Consider the following 20,443-nt stretch of genomic DNA (forward strand, 5'->3'; position numbering starts at 1 on the left):
CCGTGCCATAGTGGCCTCCCGATGCCCGCCCACTTCATTCCACATACCGTTCAGGCATCAGCAGCGCTGCTGGGTGTATGCTCGGCTGTGTGCGATTTTGCTGTTGTGCGATTTTACCACACTCGCAAAATCGCACACAGCCGACCATATAACAAACTCTGTATTTTGAGTGGAAATGTTAGGGGGTCGTCTTATACGCTGAGTCGTCTTATACGCCGGCAAATACGGTATGTTCAACTTCCTTGTACATTTGGGATTTAGTGGGGTTGATTCCCAGAAGTGGAATCGCTGGGCCAAAGGTTATATATATTTTGATAGATATTGATATGTAGATTTTTAATTTTATGCTTTAGATTTATTTTGAAAAAGCTTCTTCCACCTGAAACTAATGTAATATTGAATGTCAACTATAATTAAAAAAAAAATTAGTCACGTGATGTAAAGTACAGCATAGAAAATATAGTCAATGGTATCGTAGACTAGTTGGGGTTATCACTTTGTGAGGTGTGTAAATGTCTAATCATTATGTTGTTTTGTACACCTGAAACTAATAATAAAAAAATAAAAATTTAAAAATAAGTAAATAAAAAGCTTTTTCCATATAATATGAATTATGGGCTTGAATTCTCTTTATGTGAAATACACTATTCTGCTTTTGCTTATAATGGTTTCACATATAAGTTAGGAAGCAAAGCTATGAATGTGTTTGAATTTTGTATGCAAAATATTAAATATAGAATAAATATCTTAAATGTGAGCCAATATTGAAACTTACAGCTTGAGCTCATAGTAACATGAAAAACGTGTGACTCCAAGTGTTTAATGGTAATTATTTCAAGCTTTAACATTTAATTAGAGTATTATAATGCTGTTTGGGCCATACTGAAATGTTTCCAGAAAGAATGAGTTTTATGCAATGCTTAGTAATATGTATTAATATAAAAGTAATAAATGCTTATGGAAGATAGAAAAAAATATAAAAAATATGAGGAAATGTTAAATAAGTAACAGGAGGAACCTCTCCTCAAGGACTGCTTCACAAATTGATTAATTCTTAGTTAATACTAACACGTAAAGAGCGTGGTTCCTCGTTCCTTTTTTTCCCCTCATTCTTATATTTCCTTTGTCACTTAATCTGTGAGCTTTGAAATAACTTTAATCAACTTGTTTTTTTCCACTTATAGAGAAGAAAACTATAAAAATTGTATTTTAATTATTATTGAAAGAATACTTAAGAAATAGGATGATATTTCTTTTGGGAGCAACGTTACTAGATAGGATGAGTTTACTTGGTACAGAAACAAAAGTAAATGGAGAAATTGTTTCTTGATAATCTGAGAAATATATTTTCAGGCATTTTTTAGCAGGAAGAGTTAGTGACTCAGAATTCTGATATGAAACAGTTTTCACTTATCTGAGGTGTCACATAAAGAGAGGGATCAGGGATATGGAATGAGGCCTATTAAATCTGAGTAAGAAAAAGGGACATGAATACAATTTTTAGAAAGCTACCTTAAATACAAATTCTTGGAGTGAGCTTTTATAAAAGGCTTTCTTGAAGTCTTCATTATAATGAATATTTTTAAAAATGATTAGAGATGATGTCATGATCATTAAAATTGATAGTTCTGTTTTAAGTTATATTTATGGAGTTCAGGATTTGTTATCTATTAATGAAACAACTACTCTTTGAATTTATTTAAAAAATACCCTCAGTCTTGATGCTATGCATTGTGTGAAAGCTGGGGTGAAGCAGCAAGGGATTCAGAGTGAAGCTTTTTTAGACTGTCAGAAACCAGTAATTCCACTGATCTATGTATCAGTTTTGTAGCTTTCCTGTAGTTCCTGCTAGAGCTGAAAGGGTATCTCCTGAAGGTCCTAATCTCATGACCAGAGATTTATGAGCTTTTATATACTCTTGGTTATTTTATGAGTCAGTTTATTCATCTTACATAATTCTGCAGTTTCTGTAACTTGATTTTTGTTGACATTTAAAAATGACATTTTTCATCTGGATTGTTCCTTTTTCATATTCCAACCTAAAGGCACCTAGTTGTTTAACCTTTAACTCTTTTTTTTTTTTTTTTTAGCTGAGCCATCCTGCTACCAGGTGGCAGCTCAGCGGCTGCTCAACTCAGCTTGGGCCGGGACTCGAACTGCTGTTGCTCAGAGCTCAAACTCTTGAGCGAGTAACCTTTAGCTCTTAATTTTTTTTTTTTTTTTAAAGATTTTATTGAGGAATTGGGGGAAGGGAACAGTGTTGGGGAATTGGGGAGGGGAACCAGCCAAGTTGTTGTCCTTCAATCTTCCTTATGGAGGGCGCCAGTCGCCATCTGGCTTCCTGTTGGCAGCTTGTGGCTTCTAAGCTCAAGGTGCTGTGTTCAATCTTAGTTGTGGGTGGGTGGGCGTACCACCATCCCATGCGGGAGTCGAACCCAGCAGCCTTGTTAAGAGCGCACGCTCTATCCACTGAGCCATTTGGGCGGTAGCTCAGCTCAAGATGCCAAGTTCGGTCTTAGTTGCGGGTGGGTGTAGCCCATCATTGAACAGGCAATCTTGTTGTTACACCAGCTGAGCCATCCTGCCACCTGTTGGCAGCTCAGCAACGGCTCAGCTTGGGCACAGCGTCACTGGCTCATGTGGGAATTGAACCGGAGGCCCTGTTGCTCAGAGCTCGCGCTCTTAAGCCAACTCTTAACCAACTGAGCCACTCGGCCGGCCCTTTAACTCTTAATTCTGCTTTTTAGTAGCTTTTGCCCCCCAGACACAAAAAAGGGAAGACCTGTGAGCTATTGAATATTTTCTAAGTGTTGTAAAAGGCTTTAATTTCGGCAGTGATAGTAAGAATAAAAGAGGGTAATAGATGGTGTTTGTTTAGTGGCACCTACACTAAATTAAGAACAATATAGAAATTAGTAGGCCCTCTAATCAAGGAGAATACAGATTTATGAAACGATCTATGTTTTTCTGATTTTTTTAAAAGGTCATCGTATTCATGGATTGCTTGTGTAATTACTGTTATTTTTACTGCTATTTTAAACAAAAGAATAATGTTTAATTAGGGATGATGATGGAAGGCTAGCTCTTTATGAATAAGTGTATTTTGGAGACAGGATTCAGAACTTTATAATTGAGAACACTAGTGACATTGAAATAATTAGTTATTTTTTGAGAGACATAAATATATACTTTTTGAAAGTTTCCCACAGGAAATTTGAATCTTTAATGAAAATACATTTTTGAAATTCTTTTGATTCAGCCAATAAATTTGTTTGTGAAAGTTCATGACGATAGTACAGAATTTTTAGACCAAATTAGTATAACATGGTATCGACATCCATGCATTTGGACTGATATGAACTGAAAAAAACCTTTTCTGAATTAATGGGAAGCTGTTTCATGTTTCTTAACAGATTCTACATTTTATTATTTCTGCTTATTTTAGTTATATTCAGAGCATTCCATTTGTTAATGATGAACAGAAAAATGATTTTTCCTGTATTGAAAATCTGATGACAAAAGAGTTCATAGGTCAGCAATTGATTCTAATTATTAAGTCTTTGGACACCAATGAAGAAGGAGGAAGGTATGTCTAAATGTTAACCCTTGTAATAATTTGCTCTTTTAAATTTCCTGTATTGAAATATAGTCTTGTTACAATATGATTAAATATGTTTAACCTAGCTCTCTGTAACGGGCTACAAAAAGCAATCTCTTTCCTCTTACATATGTAATATATGAGGAAATATATCCTTTCCCTTCCTCCCCCTTTCTGTGTGTGGTGCATAAAATACATGAGGTCTGATTAAGCTTCTTTTGAATAAATCATTGAAATTATAGGTGTTTGCTTAAAAATCTATTTACCTTTATTACAGAGAGGGCTAGTAATACTATCTAAAAGAGTTGATTCACTTCTGGTATTTTGTCAGTTCATCATGTTGATTTTTATGAAAGATTTTAAGGTCATTTAAAAATAAAAATTATTTTTTTTGCAGAATGTGAATTTTTGACCTAAAATCTGTACATATTTTTTGTATCTTTAGTGACATACAAAAACAGAACTGAGACAAATGTGATTAAGTCTGCAGAATAAGTGAAATGTTAAGAGAGAAAATGTGTTTCTACTGTCATATTTAAATTAAAATCATTCTTTTTGAATGCAGGAAACGACTGCTGGCTATTTTGCAGGAGATTCTCACTCTACCCACAACCCCGATATCCCTAATTTCTTTTCTCGTTGAGAGACTGCTTGACATCGTTATAGATGATAATAAGAGAATACAAATTGTAAGTGATTTTTGTTGATGAAGCTAAGAGGCTTTGGTCAATGACTGAGGATTGTCTTACTTTTCAGTACTTTTTGCTTTTCTTTAATTGCCTTTCATTTTAGTTTTGTCTATCAAGTTTTTAAACTTAAAACCAAATCTCTCTCTCTCTCATACACATAAAAAAAAAAAATCTCCTCTTAGTATACCTATTACTGTGTTGTATCAATTTGAAATGGAGCAGGTTGGGGAAGAGGTGACATGTGGGCATTCGTCACTAGAGTGTTTGAGAGCTGGCTCAGATTATACATCCCTGGGTTCACATCCCCTCTGACACTTTCTGGCTTTGTGACTTTGGGCAAGTTATTTAATTTAGCCTTTTTACTTGTTTGCAAAATAAGAACAATAAAACCTGCCTTTCATTGTTCAATGAAATAATGTTCACAAAGTGCTTTGTAAGTAGAGAAATAAATGTTATTATAATATTACTATTGCCAAGCTTTTTTTTTCTCTGGAGTTCGCAAAAAAGCCAGACCTGTGTCATTGCTTTTCATAAAATCAAACTGTCTCGGAGATGTAGGTTAATTCAGAGGTTGTCTTTTCCAACCCCTCCTTATATATACATACTTACACATAAATCCCTTGTACAGCATTTCCAGTTAGTGGTTAAGTATCCAGTGTCAGCTAAGTACCCTCATTTGGGATGGACCTCTTTCCTCAGCCGGCCAACTCCAGTGTCCCAGTGGCTCTGAAAGGAAAGTCTTTACTTATGTTGTCATTATTCTTGCATTGTATATCCAGAGGAACAATAAAGGAGTATTTTATTTTTTATACTTAACTCCCATGGAGCTAAACAAGGGAAGGAGTTGAGGATTTTTTGGCAGAGAATTTTAGTTTTTTTTAAAGGTGCCTAAGGTTAGACACTGTATTCACTTTTTCTGTTTTTCAAGCAATATATGAGAATTTATCTTCAATGTCTATGTGCCTATTATCTTTTCACAATCTTAGAGTTTTTAGTCAGATATATTTTGTGGTCATTTTTTTTTTTTCTAAAATTGTCTAGCAAATAGAATGTACCATTTTTACTTGTATGTTTTGCTCTGTTTTTCAAGAGATTCTGGATACTGCTTGGAATTTTACGTAGCAGTTTGATGTCATTTTTTCTGAAATAAAACCTAGATTAAAGCATGTACTCTGAATTATAACTACTTATCAGGTTACAGAAATCATCTCAGAGATTCGGGCGCCCATTGTCACTGTTGGTGTTAATCCAGCTGATGTAAGAAAGAAAGAACTCAAGGTAAATCTCTTCCAAGTTAAAGAAATGCTTGAATATAATGTAGTTGCGCAAGTCTTTTATTTCCCCTTGCTGTACATTTTCAAAATTGTCCTTACAAAGTCACATTGATTAACTATTAAACTATAAGAGGATCTAAAATGTTAACCAGATTATATCAGTCTGAAAGATTGGCAGATCTCTGTTTCAGGAACACTACAACTTTGTATATGGCTGACTGATTAACTTCTGGGTCCTTAAAATTGTAAATTATACCCTTCAGTTTGCTACAGATTTTTATATTAATAGTTTTTGCTTGGTATTTACACCATCAATTTACATCTTTCCTCAGATGGCTGAAATAAAAGTGAAACTTATTGAGGCAAAAGAAGCTTTGGAAAATTGTATTACCTTACAGGATTTTAATCAAGCATCAGAATTAAAAGAAAAAATAAGAGCATTAGAAGATGACAAATCAAACCTATTGAAAGAGACTGAGCAACTTGAAATTAAAGAAGTCCATGTAGAGAAGGTATAGATAACTGTTTTATACTAAATTTCATCTGTTTATTAATCATCTCAATTAAACCTTGTTTTCTTTCTTTGTTTTGTTTTGTTTGTTTAGCTGAGCCATCCTGCCACCTGTTGGCAGCTCAGCGGCTGCTCAGCTCAGGCTGGACTCGAACTGCTGTTGCTCAGAGCTCAAACTCTTGAGCGAGCTCTTAACCAACTGAGCCACTCGGCCGGCCCTGTCCTTGTTTTCTTTCTTAATTCAGAAAGCTGTCAGAATATATTCAATTTGGAGGGATTTTTAACAGTACCGTGAAAAATATTTTTCCTTCTGTTTCTATTTCGGACTTTGAAAGGCCTTAATTAACTTTAACTAATTGTAGCTAGGACTTTATTTGCTCCCTTAATTGCTAATCCTGGGAATCTAAAGTCTTCCTGCCTTTCCAGTGGTTTCCTTCTGTTTTGGGCTTTTCGTTTTCTTGTGTTTTGGTCTTGAATGGTTCAGAAAAGGAAAAGGCATCCATCTATTCATCTTTTCTGTATTTGTGGAAGATTCATGACCTTTCTGCTGCTAGGAAAAGAATTTCTGTGGTAACCATGCCATTATATAAATATCTTTTAAAGCTTAATTACAGCCATGCATCACATAACGGGGATAAATTCTGAGAAAAGCGGCGTCAGATGATTTTGTGAGTGTGAACATCACAGAGTACACTTCACAAACCTAAATGTGGCAGAGCCTACTCCATATCTAGGCTATATGGTATAGCTTATTGCTCGTAGGCTGCAAACCTATACGGCATGTTACTGTACTGATTACTGGAGGCATTTGTAACAATGGTAAGTATTTGTGTATTTAAACAGAAAAGATACAGTAAAAATACAGTATAAAAGAAAATATGTGTTTGTGCTCTCGTGCACACCTTTTGGGAGGGTAGGGAGAGGGCTGTGGAGGAAGGTACCATTTGAGGGAGATTACAGGTCATGAGGAGGGAGAGATGGAAGGAAGAAAAGGGGAGAAAAAGGGAGAGCAGAGGTCATAAGAGACCCAGAGCTTGAGAAGAGAAATATAAAAGGGAGGGGGGAGCAGAGAGAGAAAGAGTGAGTGAGAGCAGAGAGAGACAGGACTGGGAGGGAAGGGAAGAAGGGAAGAGAGTTTGTGCTCAGGAGTGGGAGTGGGGGCGTGCGGGGCATGCGTGCAGGCAGGGCTGCTCCAGGCTCCTCCTCAGCTTCCCCTGCTCATGCCAGCTCCTGGCCCAGCCGCAGGCTGGTACACAGCAGACAGACAGCATGCTGAGCCTCCTGTGTATTTAAACCACCCAGAGCTAGCAGTAAATTCAACATCTAGTCAAGTCCTGACTTTTCTTTCAACATCACAAGGAAACTTTTTGCTTATAATCCATTACAATCTCACGGGACCACTGTTGTATATGGGGTCCATCATTGACCGAACATTGTGCGTGCATGACTGTACTCTTGTCTTTAGAAAATGCTAAATACTTTATTTTAAATGAAAAACTCAACTTAAATATCTAGCAACATTTAAAGCTAAGTTTCTGCAGTCTTTCTTTTTTAAACTTAACCTGTATTTGACAAACTAGCCTTATTTCAGCATAAGAGAGAATGTTCTCAATTACTATACTATTTAATATTAACTTGAATTCAGGAGGTCTAAGGATCTTGCCTTTTGTAGTAAACCTCATTTATTACTGTCCTTTCGGTTTGGGATGTGCTGATTAGTGTATTCTCATAAAGAGAGTGCTTGATAGAGAGGAGCCTACTACACAGGAATGTCCTGTATGTTATGTTATGCCCTTGAACTCTTTAGCCATAGACATCCCCACTACAACACCTTGCCTTCCCAGTGAGTATGGCTGAATTTTATTTTCATAGCTAGTAGCTTCTTTCTTTTGTTTGACAAAATCTTTGGATCATAGGCTCTTCAATTTGAAGATCAAATTTATAGTGAAAAATGAAAATATAAACTGAAAAACTATAAACTGCAGGTCTGAATATTACCAAAGGTGGTCTACCATGATTACTATCTGTTTAACTTGACTTGCTTTGACCATTTATGTGTTCGTTTGTCCTATTTCAGGGTTGTAAATCTATTGTAGTGCAAATACAGCATAGCATAATAAAGTGCTATGGTCAGGGAAATAGAGGGGTTTTATGTATAGTACAGGGGTTTTAAGTTTTACCTGTCTAACCCAGGTAGGGTGTTGTTGGCTTTTCTAGAGGAAAAATATTTTAACTTATGATTTGAATAAAAATAATATATGCTGACAGTTACAGGATACATTTTTTTGTGTGTGGTAATCACTGCTTCAAGCACTTCACAAATGTGAATACGTACATTTGATTCTCGCTATAACCTTATGGTGTAGGCACTGTTATTCTCATTTTATAGCGGGCCAGTAACTTCCCCAAAACCACACAGATAGTAAACGATGGAGGCAGGATTCCAGGCAACTGGCTTTAGGTTTGTGCTTTTAACGCACGCTGTGTTGTCTCTCCTCAATGAATTAGTTGTCACGGGAAAACTTGTAGGCAGATGGAATGACATGTTAAAGAAGTTAAAGAATGCCTGTTGTGTTTAGAAACGTCAGTCCACATGACTAGAGAATTGAGGGGGAGTTATGAGAAATCTGGGGGGGAAATTAAGGGTTAGGTCATGTAAGACCTTTTATAAGCAATACTTAAAAATTTTTGCCTTATTCAAGGACCTGGTGAACTACCAGAATTTATTATGTCTTAGAAAGAGCACTGTTATTCAGGAAATGGATTTCAGCATGTAAAAGCCGAAGCAGGCATACTAGTTGGAAGACTGTTACAGTAATGTAGGCTTGAAATGATTACAGTCTGAACAAGATGATGATGGTGGATATGGAAAGAAGTGTTAGACTAGAGAAGTATTAGGAATTAGTTACAGGGAGAAGAGTGAGTTAAGAGTGGATGATGGACGTTTGGTTTGGACAACTGGGTAGATGGCAGTGATATTTATGGAGATAGCACAGGAGGAGGAGGGATTTGGGTAATGATGAGTGAATTACCTTTTGAACATTTTGAATTTGAGTCGCCTGTGGAACACATAAGAAATGTCTTTCAGCAGCACATATGAGTCTGAAACTTAGAAAATAGCTGGGCTGCTCATAGATGGTAAATGAGGTTGTATGACTGGATGAGATTGCCCAGGGAGTGTCTGCAGAGGCAATATGCCTTAGACAAAGCCCTGACAAATCAAACATTTAAGGGATAGGCAGAAGATATTCTTGCTAATGCTGAGTATTTTGTGTTTCATTTTAGAATGATGCTGAAACACTACAGAAGTGTCTTATTCTGTGTTATGAACTGTTGAAGCAGATGTCCACTTCAATAGGTATAGGTGCAACCATGAATGGCATCATTGAATCTTTGGTATGTTTGTGGCCTTTGAAGCTTTATTTTTGCCCACTCCTTCTTCATTTTGTAAGTAATATGTTCCTTGGGGTTCAAAAGAATGAAAAGATGATCATTTTAAACATTAGACGAATATAAATGGTAAAAAAAAAATGTAGTGGCTACTTCATATTGTGAGGATTAAATTAAGATGATGCATGTAAAGAAACTGGTATATAAGTTATTCCTCTAAAATGTATGAGAAAATTATTTTATGCTGGAAAGATGAAAAATATCTTCATTCTTTGAATAGTAAGAGGAACTACAGAAACACAGCAGGAATGTTTAAGTACTGGAAATTTTCCTAAAGAGGAAGAGTATGAGAAAATTACATTGTGAGCCCTGTGGAAGGAATTTGCTATTACTGTATATTTAAAAGACTTTTTACTTGAGTAACCCTTCATAAACCTTTACTGCTCTTAGGGACATAAATACTGCAAGACCCTAGAACAGTGTTGTCTGGTCGAAATAAAATGCATACCACACGTAACTTTAAATTTTCTAGTAGCCACATTTAAAAAATAAAAAAAGACGTAGGTGGAATTAATTTTAATATATTTACCCTGATATACCCCAAATATTATAACTTCATCATTTACTGATATTAAAACTATTGAGATATTGTGTATAAATCTTAGGGCCCATCTCAATCTGGACTAGTCACATTTCAAAGGTTCAGTTGTCAGAGGTGGTCAGTGGCCACAGCATTAGACAGTGCAGCTCTAGACTGCTCTTTTCAGTAGTGCCACTCATCCAAAGCAAATTTTGAATGTGTCCAAGCTCTTTCAGGATTCTCCCAAAATTGTTTTTACTTGGGATTAGTGAAAAACAGCCACTGAATGTGATCGAAAATTTGGATTGTCATGAGTTTCTTAATGTAGTAAAGATCAATTACTGTTTACAGCAGCATAGAGCTTTTGATTAAAACTAGATTCTATTAAACCATTAGGATTTAGTATTATTTTTAGTGAAGCAGATGTCTTTAATGAAAAGTGATACTTTTAAAGTTCTGCTTGCATACTTTATGCCTGGTCCTATTGTAAAAGTGGTAAATTATGGTATAATTATACAATTGAAGTAGTAAATATGAAAACTGTATATATGTGGGGAAAGAGACAATATTGAGTGAAGAAAGAACACAAAAGTGAATGGTCGTAGTAATTTTAAGTGTATAAAACAACCTGGGGCTATTGAAAGAGACTATAGAGGGATATGAAAGAGTAAGGTATTTAGATCCAGGAGCTACAAGATTTTAAAGAAATTACCGTTTAACTAAAAATCATAAATTATAAATTGAACAATATTATTGAACATCTACAATAGACTACATGCTGGGGATAGCGCACACATGATATAGACTGCCCTCACGGAGCTTCTGGTCAGGTGAGGAGGACATTAGTCACATAAACAGGTGACACTTACGCCATGATAATTGCTGTAAGAGCTATATGATCATATGTGAACTTACAATAGTGGATTTTGAAATTTGATATATTCATGGAAGGTCACCTTGATCTGATATTTGTGTAGACATTAACTAGGTAAAGAAGGACGGAAGACTGTTCTAGACCTGCTATCTCCAGTACAGCGGCCACCAGCCACATACGGCTATTAAAGCCTGTAGCTATTAAAACTAGTCCAAACTGAGATATGCTGTAAGTGTAAAAATCTATTGTTTTGAAGACTAAACAGACAATTTAAATTATTTATATTTTTAAATATTGATTACATGATGCATGATAATATATATATTGGTTATATTGGGTAAAATAAAGATTAGTTTTACCTGTTTCTTTTTACCTTAATGTGGCTACTCGTAAATTAAAAATGACACATGTGCCTTGCATTGTATTTCTAGTGGAGAACACTGAATGGGAGGTATTAAAATCAGACAATTGAATAAGCAAAGAGCAAGGTAGCATACTATAGGATGATACTGGCAAAGAGTACACGAGGCATATTATATGTCCTGTTATAGGAGTTTTATCTTTGTCCTATGAGCATTGGGAAGCCATTGAGAAAGTTTTAGCAGGTGGAGGGGGAGTTGTCTCTTGATCAGATTGTTTCAATCTGGCTATATTCTTGTGTTTTAGCAACTTAATATTTACCTTTTTTTTCCAACTGAAATTTGCTTCTTTGAGTTCATAGACAATATGGAAATGTAGATCTACAAAATCGTGCAAAAGTTATCGTTTTGACCATGTTTTTAATATACTATTGTAAATTTCTTGTCCTGGTAAAATTATTATAATTTCTAATTCACATTAGATTCTTCCTGGAATAATAAGTGTTCATCCTGTAGTAAGAAACCTGGCTGTTTTATGCTTGGGATGCTGTGGACTACAGAATCAGAGTTTTGCAAGTAAACACTTTGTGTTACTATTGCAGGTAGGATTTATCTTGCGACAAAATCTTGATTGTATTTCCTGAAATAAATACTCAGAATCTGTGGTGATAATGCTAGTACTCTAATGTGTTCTGGGCCTGTTGATGATGGTGATTATTATGGATGACTTTTTTTTAATCTTAGTTTTCTTATTAAAACATCTCTGTAGAAAAAGGATGAACTGTCAGTTATTTAAGGTATTTTTTAAATGATTCATACAGCAAATGTTATTGAATGCATACTACATATGCCCAGCATTATCCTAGGCTTAGGACAAAATAAGATGGGTAAAGAAAAAAAACAAGATAAAAGTTGGTGTCCTAATGGAGTTTACATTTTAGAAGAGGAAACACACAATAAAAAGTAATATGTAGTATGCTAGGCATCAGTGATTCTGTTAGTAATTCTAAAGGAAGTTTTGTTTACTATTGTGAAATGCATTGATGCCCAGGAAAAAAATCCTACATTTTAAAAGAGGTTTTGCTATGAAATTAGAACAGAAAATTCTCTGCTTCACTTTCTTAGCTTTCTAAAAGTTCTATCTTGAAGTGCTAGAGTGACCCTGGTCATTACTTTTCTTTAAGTGAAAGAAAAAATCTTATTAGATTATTTGATAGTGAAAGGTTCCTTTATGTCTAGCTTACTAAGTAGTTCGTTTTGGCTCTAAAAATGAGGTGTAATGTTTATTAAGTTGTCCTATATATTGTTATGAATGCTGCTGAGAAGTGATAAGTTGTAGTCAAGTTGGAACTCGGTCTGATAGAGGAGATTGGAGGTAGACAGTCATAAAATTTCTAGTACTGCAGAAAAGGGAATACCATAAAAGAACTCTTTTCAAAAGTGTTTAAGTTCACTTGACCTTTGAAGATGAAATGTGGATTTTCATCCTTTTAATGTTTGCTGATATATATGAGTGGTTTGGTCATTTCAGACAGAAGAAATGCAATATGAATTTAATGTGTAAGTGTCCTGGAGCATTTTGAAGTTACTTAATACTAATTCATCCCCCCACTTGAGAGAGCTGTAGGAGCCATGATACTGTGCACTCCTATATAATTTCCTGTAGTGAAAAGGATTGTGAAAATCAGGTTGATGTGAAAGATAAATGAATATTTCTTATCAAGACCATCCCACTATTATACCTTCTTTCAAATCAAACCAGTCAATAGCAACCTTGTCATGGAATTAATGTTTACCTTTTTTTTTTTTTTGGTTTAAACAACTTTGATCTCTTAACTTAATCTTTTCAGGTGATAACTATTAATATTTGCCTGAATAAAGTTGATATAATTTTTTGTGATTTAAAAATGTTGTTTTTGAATGATAGATGCAAATGCAGTAAAGTAAATTGCATGTGAACTCTTCCCTATAATTTTGTATGTTTTGGGCGGGGTACTCTAAGGTTCACGAGCAAAAAAGGTCAATCACTGAATAAATTCAGTTATTTATCTTTATAAAGGTATTTTCAGGGCTATCACTGGAAGATCTTCGATGAAGGTGAACTACAATAGCTCTCTTTGGGGGGAGTAAGAGATCAGTCTGTTTTAGTCAGTTTTAATAATAAAAATTGATTTGAGAAATGTCTAAACATGTGTTAGAAAAGCAGCAGAGGGAAATTATTTTAAAAGCTTCCTGAAATAAATCTCCAGTATTGTTAGCTGCTGCTAGCCAGTAAGCGACTGAGAAGGGCAAGGAAAACCAAGTTGGTGTTAGTGAGAAGCATGTTTAGCATTTCTAGAGAATAGTCATGACAATGCTCTTACAAGCATTTGGCTTTGACAGATTTGTTGGTTTTGCCATTAGAAAATATATAATAGATAGGTTCTTGGAATTTCCTTCAAAGTTATAATTTTGAGCCATTTTTCTCAATTTACTAATTTGACCAGCTTTCAGGTGATTTTCATTCATTTTGAAGGTTAAGCTATTAGCCAAGTTTATCAATCACCAAAATTTAAGTGCAGTAAATAATACAGTAAATCTCTTTATAATGAAATCTGAATTTATTGAGCTAATAAGAGAAAAATTTATCTGTAATGAAACTTGATACCTAGAAGAGTATTGATGTTCTAAGAAATGCTTTTATTGGTTAAAATACAATGTTTTTGTCTTGATAGATAGCCCCAAACCATTGAACAAGTTTTCTAGATCTTATGAATGTATTCATTCTTTTTTTTTTTTTTTAAGATTTTATTGGGGAATTGGGGGAGGGGAACAGCCAAATTGTTGTCCTTCAGTTTTAGTTGTGGAAGGCTCAGCAAGCTCAGCTCCAAGTCCAGTCACCCGGCTGTATTCAGTTAGTTGCCAGTGGGCATAGCCACCATCCCACGCGGGAGTCTATCAGCCTTGTTGTTAAGAGCGCATGCTCTATCCATTGAGCCTTCCCAGTGGCAGCTCAGCTCAAGGCGCCAAGAGTTCAGTCTTAGTTGTGGTGGGCGTAGCTTACCATCTGACCAGGCAACCTTCTTATTAGGAGCACGTGCTCTCACCAGCTAAGCCATCCTGCCACCTGTTGGCAGCTCAGTGGCAGCTCAGCTCCGGCGCAGCTCACTGGCCCATGTGGGAATCAAACTGGAGACCCTGTTGCTAAGAGCTCACACTCTTGAGCAAGCTCTTAACCAAATGAGCCACTTGGCTGGCCCTCCATTCATTTTTAAATAAAAGGAACAGGTAATATAATTCAGCCTGACACTAATTTCAGGAATTTTTTTGACTGAAGATGAAATTTTTCTGAAGAAAATATAACTAAATGTTATGGTACAAATAAAAAGAATAACTGTAAAATGGAAATTATAATTATTTAAAAAATGTTTTATGTGTAGTCTTGATACTTGCTGAATTAGACTAAGAAAATAAGATACATGTTAATTTTATGCAGCATAAACAATTAAAAATTTACCAAATTCACTTTTTTGTGGGGGGTGTATTTCAATTTAGGTTTTGCAAATTGATGATGTGGCCATAAAAATAAGTGCTTTAAAAGCAATCTTTGACCAACTGATGACATTTGGGATTGAACCATTTAAAACTAAAAACAGCAAAGCCCTTCAAAGTGAAGATGCAGAAATAAACACTGATGAAGAGCAAGAATCAAAAGAAGCAAAAGAGACTGCTACAGCCAAGCATATTCTGAAACTCCTTGCTGATTTCTTAGACAGTGAGGTAAGAAATAATTACAGCCCTATTATTATGAATGTTGTTTTCAGCAGGTATGTTTATGTTCTTTATACTTATATTTTTTAGGCTGAGATTTCAACTTGGCCAACATTTCAAAACTTTGCCTCTTTAATATCATAATTAAATTCCACTTTTACTTCTAATATGCTTAGTTTCTCACTATCAAATTGTATGTGCAGAGAATTGAAGTGTAAACAAAAATGAAATGACTATTTAAAGCGGTTGCTCTTATTTTTTAATCTTTTCCCGTCTTTGTGATTTATTAGTCATTAAGTAATTTTATCAAGAGTTTTGAGAAATAAAATAATTTTACATTGGGTGGCTGGAAGGTCTAAGGTAGTATCTTTTCTTAAGATACTCTTGAACTGCATTTTCTAGGATATATAAACATTTAATTTAAAACTTTTATATCAGTTTTTTTTTTATTGAGGTAAAATTGACATAACATGAACTAACAGTTTTTTATTTTGTTGTTTTAAAGATTTATTGGGGGAGGAAACAGCGTTGGGGAATCGGGGAAGGGAACAGACAAGTTGCTGTCCTTTTGTTCTTCAGTCTAGTTGTGGAAGACGTCGCTTCACTGGCCCATGTGGGTATTATCATTGTGCTCTTCCCGGCTGAGGCAGATCGGTCGCCAGCCTTTGGACCGCCGCTCACGGCGGCTCATGACAGCTCACGCTGGCTGCCAGCCACACACGATAGCTTATGGCAACCCACTGCAGCCCCACTGCAGCCTACGCCGTCGCTGGCGACTCACGGCAGCCCAGCTCCAGGTTGAGCTGTTGTTCACCATCTTAGCTGTAGAGGGCAGTGTCACTGGCCCTCATGTGGGATCCGAACCGTGGCCCTGCTGCTCAGAGCTGGCGTCCCAAGCCAACTCTTAACCAACGCGCCACTCAGCCAGCCCTAACTAACAGTTTTAAAGTGAACAATTCATTGGCATTTAGTACATTCATAGTGTAGTGCAACAACCACCTCTTATTTTTTAAACATTTGCATTATCCCAATAGGAAATTTAACCCGTTAAGCAGTTGCTCTATTTCCCCTCTCGCAAGCCGCTGACCACCACCAATCTGCATTTTAACTATTTTGTATATTTCATGTAAATGGAATTATACAGTATGTGACTGTGTCTGCTTCCTTTCACTTAGCTTGTCTTTGAGGATCATCCGTGCTGTATCTGTGTCAGCACTTCATTTCTTATAGTAGAACAATATCCCGTTACACACACACACACACACACACACGCACACTGTAATTTGTTTAGCCATGCATCCACTGAAGGATGTTTGGGCTGTTTGCACCTTTGGCTACTGTGAACAGATAGTGCTGCCACAAACATTCATTAACATGTGTTTGAGTACCCATTTCTGGGGGTATATACCTCGGGGTGAGATTACTGGGTCATATGGGAATTCTTTTTTTTTTTCTTTCTTAGGATTCCCCCCAATCTAGTTAATTAACACATCCAACACTTACTTACTTACTTTATTTATTTATGTGAACATTTAACTTCTCTCAGCAAATTTTAATTATACAATACAGTGTTATCAACTTTCATTCAATTACCATGTTTTACATTAGGTCTCTGGAACTTACTCATCTTTTTTTTTTTAAGGTACAGAACTTATTCATCTTATAACTGAAAGTTTATACCCTTTTACCAACCTCTCTATAATTCCCTCACCACCCAGTTCCTGGCAACTACTTTTCTACTCTTTGAGTTTGACATTTTTTTTTTTAAAGATTCCAAATGTAAGTTGTAGCATGCAGTATTTGTCTTTCTCTGGCTATTTCACTTAGCATAATGTCCTCAGGTTCTTTCCATGTTGTTGCAAATGGCAGGATTACCTTCTTTTTTATGGCTGAACAATATTCTATTGTATATGTATATACACACACACCACATTTTCTTTATCCATTCACCCATAGATGCACACTACGTTCTTTCCATATCCTGGCTATTGTAAAGAATGTTGCAATGAACATAGGAGTGTTAATATATCTTTGAGATCCTGTTTTTATTTCCTTTGGATACATCCCCAGAAGTGGAATTGCTGGATCATATGGTAGTTCTGCTTTTAATTTTTTGTTTTCAGTAGTGTCTGCATCAATTTACATTTCCACCAACAGTGCATGAGGGTCCCCTTTCTTCATATCTTCACCAACACTTGTTATTTTTTTTTTATGATAGCCATTCTAACAGGTGTAAGGTGGTACCTCACTGTGGTTTTGATTTACATTTCCCTGATGATTTGTGATGTTGAGCACCTTTTCATGTACCTGTTGGCCATTTGTATGTCTTCTTTGGAAAACTGTCTATTCAGTTCTTCTGTCCATTTTTTAGACAGATTTTTTTTTGTTGTGTTTTGCTATTGCGTTCTTTATATATTTTGGATATTAACCCTTTATCAGATACAAAATTTGCAAATTTTTTTCCCATTTCATAGGCTGCCTTTTCATTTTGTTGATGGTTTCCTTTGCTGTGCAGAAGCTTTTCAGTGTAATGTAGCGCCCCTTGTTTATTTTGCCTTTGCTTTTGGTATCAAATCAAAAAAATCATCAGCGAGACCTAGGTTAAGGAGCTTACCCCTATGTTTTCTTCTAGGAGTTTTATGGTTTCATATTAGTAATTTCTTTAACTTTTTGAGATCTGCCAAATGGTTTCTACAACAGCGAATCATTTTACATTCTTACCATCAATGTACAAGGGTTTCTAATTTTTTCACGTTCTTATCAGCACTATTTTCTTTTTTTAAAGATTTTTATTGGGGAATTGGGGGATAGGAACAGCGCTGGGGAATTGGGGGAAGGGGAACAGACAAGTTGCTATTCTTTTAGTTCTTCAGTCTAGTTGTGGAGGACGTTGCTTCACTGACCCAAGTTGGCACCATCATTGCGCTCTTCCTGAGCGAGGCAGATCAGTTGCCGGCTTCTGGACAGCCGCTCACGGTGGCTGATGGCCGCTCACGCTGGCTGCTGGCTACACACAGTAGCCCATGGCAACCCACTGCAGCAGGGGCTGCAGCCTACCCTGTCACCGGCAACTCACAGCCACCCAGCTCCAGGTTGAGCTGTTGTTCACCATCTTAGCTGTGGAGGGCAGTGTCACTGGTTCTCATATGTGGGATCCGAACCGGGGCCCTCTGGTGTCCCAAGCCAGCTCTTAACCAACGTGCCACTCGGCTGGCCCAGCACTGTTTTCCATTTAAAAAATTTTTGAGCCATTTTTTAGTAGATTAAAGTGGCACCTCATTGTGGTTTTGAATTGCGTTTCCCTAATGACTAATGATGAATATCTTCATGTGCTTGTTTGCTATTTGTGTATCTGGTTTGGAGAAGTGTCCATTCAAATGTCTATTTGCCCATTTTATTTATTTATTTATGTATGTATGTATGCATGTATATATGTATTTATGTATTTATATGTATTTATTTATTAGCTGAGCCATCCTGCCACCTGTTGGCAGCTCAGTGGCAGCTCAGCTTGGGCCAGGCATCGAACCGCTGTTGCTCAGTATTTGCCCATTTTTTAATTGGGTTGTCCTTTTTGAATTCTTTATATATTCTGGGTAGTATATCCTTATCAGATATATGATAAGCAAATATTTTCTTCTAAAAGTTGTCTTTGTACTTTCTTAATAATGTCCTTAGATACATAAAAATTTAAAAATACTGATGAAAATGAATTTGTTTTTCTTTTTCTGCTTGTGCTTTTGGTGTTACACTTAAGAATATATTGTCAAATCCAAGTCATGAAGTTTTATCCCTGTGTTTTCTCCTAAGAGTTTTACTCCTTTAGCTGTTATATTTAGGCTGTTGATGCGCTTTCTGTTAATATTTGTATGTGGTGTGAGGTAGAGGTTCACCTTCATTGTTTTGCCTGTGGACATCCAGCTGTGTCAGCGCTAGTAGTTGAAGAGACTGTTCTTTTCCCATTGATTCATTTTGGAAGTATTGCTGAGAATCAGTTGACCATTGGTGTATGAGTTTATTTTTAAACTTTCAGTTTTATTCCATTGTTTATGTCTGTCTTTATGCCAGTATCAGAATGTTTTGATTAATATAACTTCATAGTAAGTTTCAAAATCGGAGAGTTGAGTTCTCCAATTTTGTTCTTTGTTTTCAGTATTGTTTTGGCTATTCGGGGTCTCCTGCAATTCCTTATGAGGATTGGCTTTTCCATTTCTGTTAAAAAGTCCTTTGGAATTTTGACTGGGATTGCTTTGAATATGTAGATTGCATTGGGCGTATTGTCATCTTAACAATGTTCAGTCTCCCAACCAATGAACTTGACACCTTTCCATTTTTTTTAGCTTGTTTTCAATTTCAGAAATGTTTTATAGTTTTCAGAGTACAAGTTTGTTAGTTCCTTGGTTAAATTTATTCCTGTGTATTTTATTTTGGATGCTATTGTAAAAGGAATTGTTTTCTTAAATTCCTTTTTGGATTCTTTATTGATGTTTTATAGAAATTCAACTTTTTTTGTGTGTGTTGATCTGAATTTGTATCTTGCTACTTTGCTGTATTCATTTATCAGCTCTTGTAGATAGTGTGTGTGTGTGTGTGTGTGTGTGTGTGTGTGTGTGTGTTTAAGATTTTTCTCTAAGATCATGTCATCTGTGAAGAAACAGTTTTAATTTCTCCTTTCCAATTTGAATGTATTTTATTTCTTGCTTACTTGCTCTGGCTAGAACTTCCAGTACAGTGTTGAATAGCAGTGGTTAAAAAGGTAATTTGTCTTATTTCTTAGGGGGAAAATTTTTTAGTCTTTAGTCATTGAATATGATGTGGATTCTTCAAAAGTATCCTTTATCACTTTGATGAAGTTCCCTTCTGTTCTTCTTGGAGTGGTTTTTTGTTTTTTTGAATCATGAAATCATGTTTAATTTTTTAAAATGCATTTTCTTTATCAATTTAGATTTTTTTTTCCTTTGCTTCATTGATGTGTGGTACACTGCGTTGCTTGATTTTCTTATGTTGAACCACCCTTGCATTCGTTAGACAAATCCCACTTGGTTATGATGTATAATCTTTTTAATATGTTGTTGGATTCGGTTTGCTAGTATTTTCTTTAAGATTTTTTTAAATACATCTGTACTCATAAGGAAAATTGGTCTGTAGTTTCTTGTGTATCGGTAATACCTCATAAAGTGAGTTAGGAATTGTTTCCTCCTTTTCTGTTTATTGGAAGACTTTGAGACAGATTGGTGTTAATTCTTCTTTAAATGTTTGTTAGGATTTGCCAGTGAAGACATCTGGTCTTGGACTTTTTTTTGGGAGGCTTCTGATTTCTTCATTCAATTTGTTTATTGTTGTATGTCTGTTCAAATTTTCTGTTTCTTTTTGAGTCAGTTTGGTAATTTGTGTGTTTCTAGGGAATTGTCCATTTCA

The 20,443-nt window shown here is 35.7% G+C and overlaps 1 protein-coding gene across 3 annotated transcripts in view; it reads left to right on the plus strand.

Annotated features, from left to right (window-relative positions):
- Positions 1 to 20,443, plus strand: part of NCAPG (non-SMC condensin I complex subunit G) — a 47,025-nt gene that overhangs the window by 14,983 nt on the left and 11,599 nt on the right. For 2 of the 3 annotated variants that reach the window (XM_019654234.1, XM_019654236.1), the window contains 7 exons: positions 3,446 to 3,586; positions 4,164 to 4,287; positions 5,482 to 5,565; positions 5,894 to 6,073; positions 9,358 to 9,519; positions 11,758 to 11,877; positions 14,810 to 15,034. In XM_019654234.1, coding sequence (XP_019509779.1) covers positions 3,446 to 3,586; positions 4,164 to 4,287; positions 5,482 to 5,565; positions 5,894 to 6,073; positions 9,358 to 9,519; positions 11,758 to 11,877; positions 14,810 to 15,034 — 1,036 coding nt within the window. The remainder of the gene's footprint in view (positions 1 to 3,445; positions 3,587 to 4,163; positions 4,288 to 5,481; positions 5,566 to 5,893; positions 6,074 to 9,357; positions 9,520 to 11,757; positions 11,878 to 14,809; positions 15,035 to 20,443) is intronic. The other variant, XM_019654235.1, reaches the window with a different exon arrangement.

This window comes from Hipposideros armiger, unplaced genomic scaffold (genome assembly GCF_001890085.2).
Source record: "Hipposideros armiger isolate ML-2016 unplaced genomic scaffold, ASM189008v1 scaffold_217, whole genome shotgun sequence".
NCBI classification, from domain to species: Eukaryota; Metazoa; Chordata; class Mammalia; order Chiroptera; family Hipposideridae; genus Hipposideros; species Hipposideros armiger.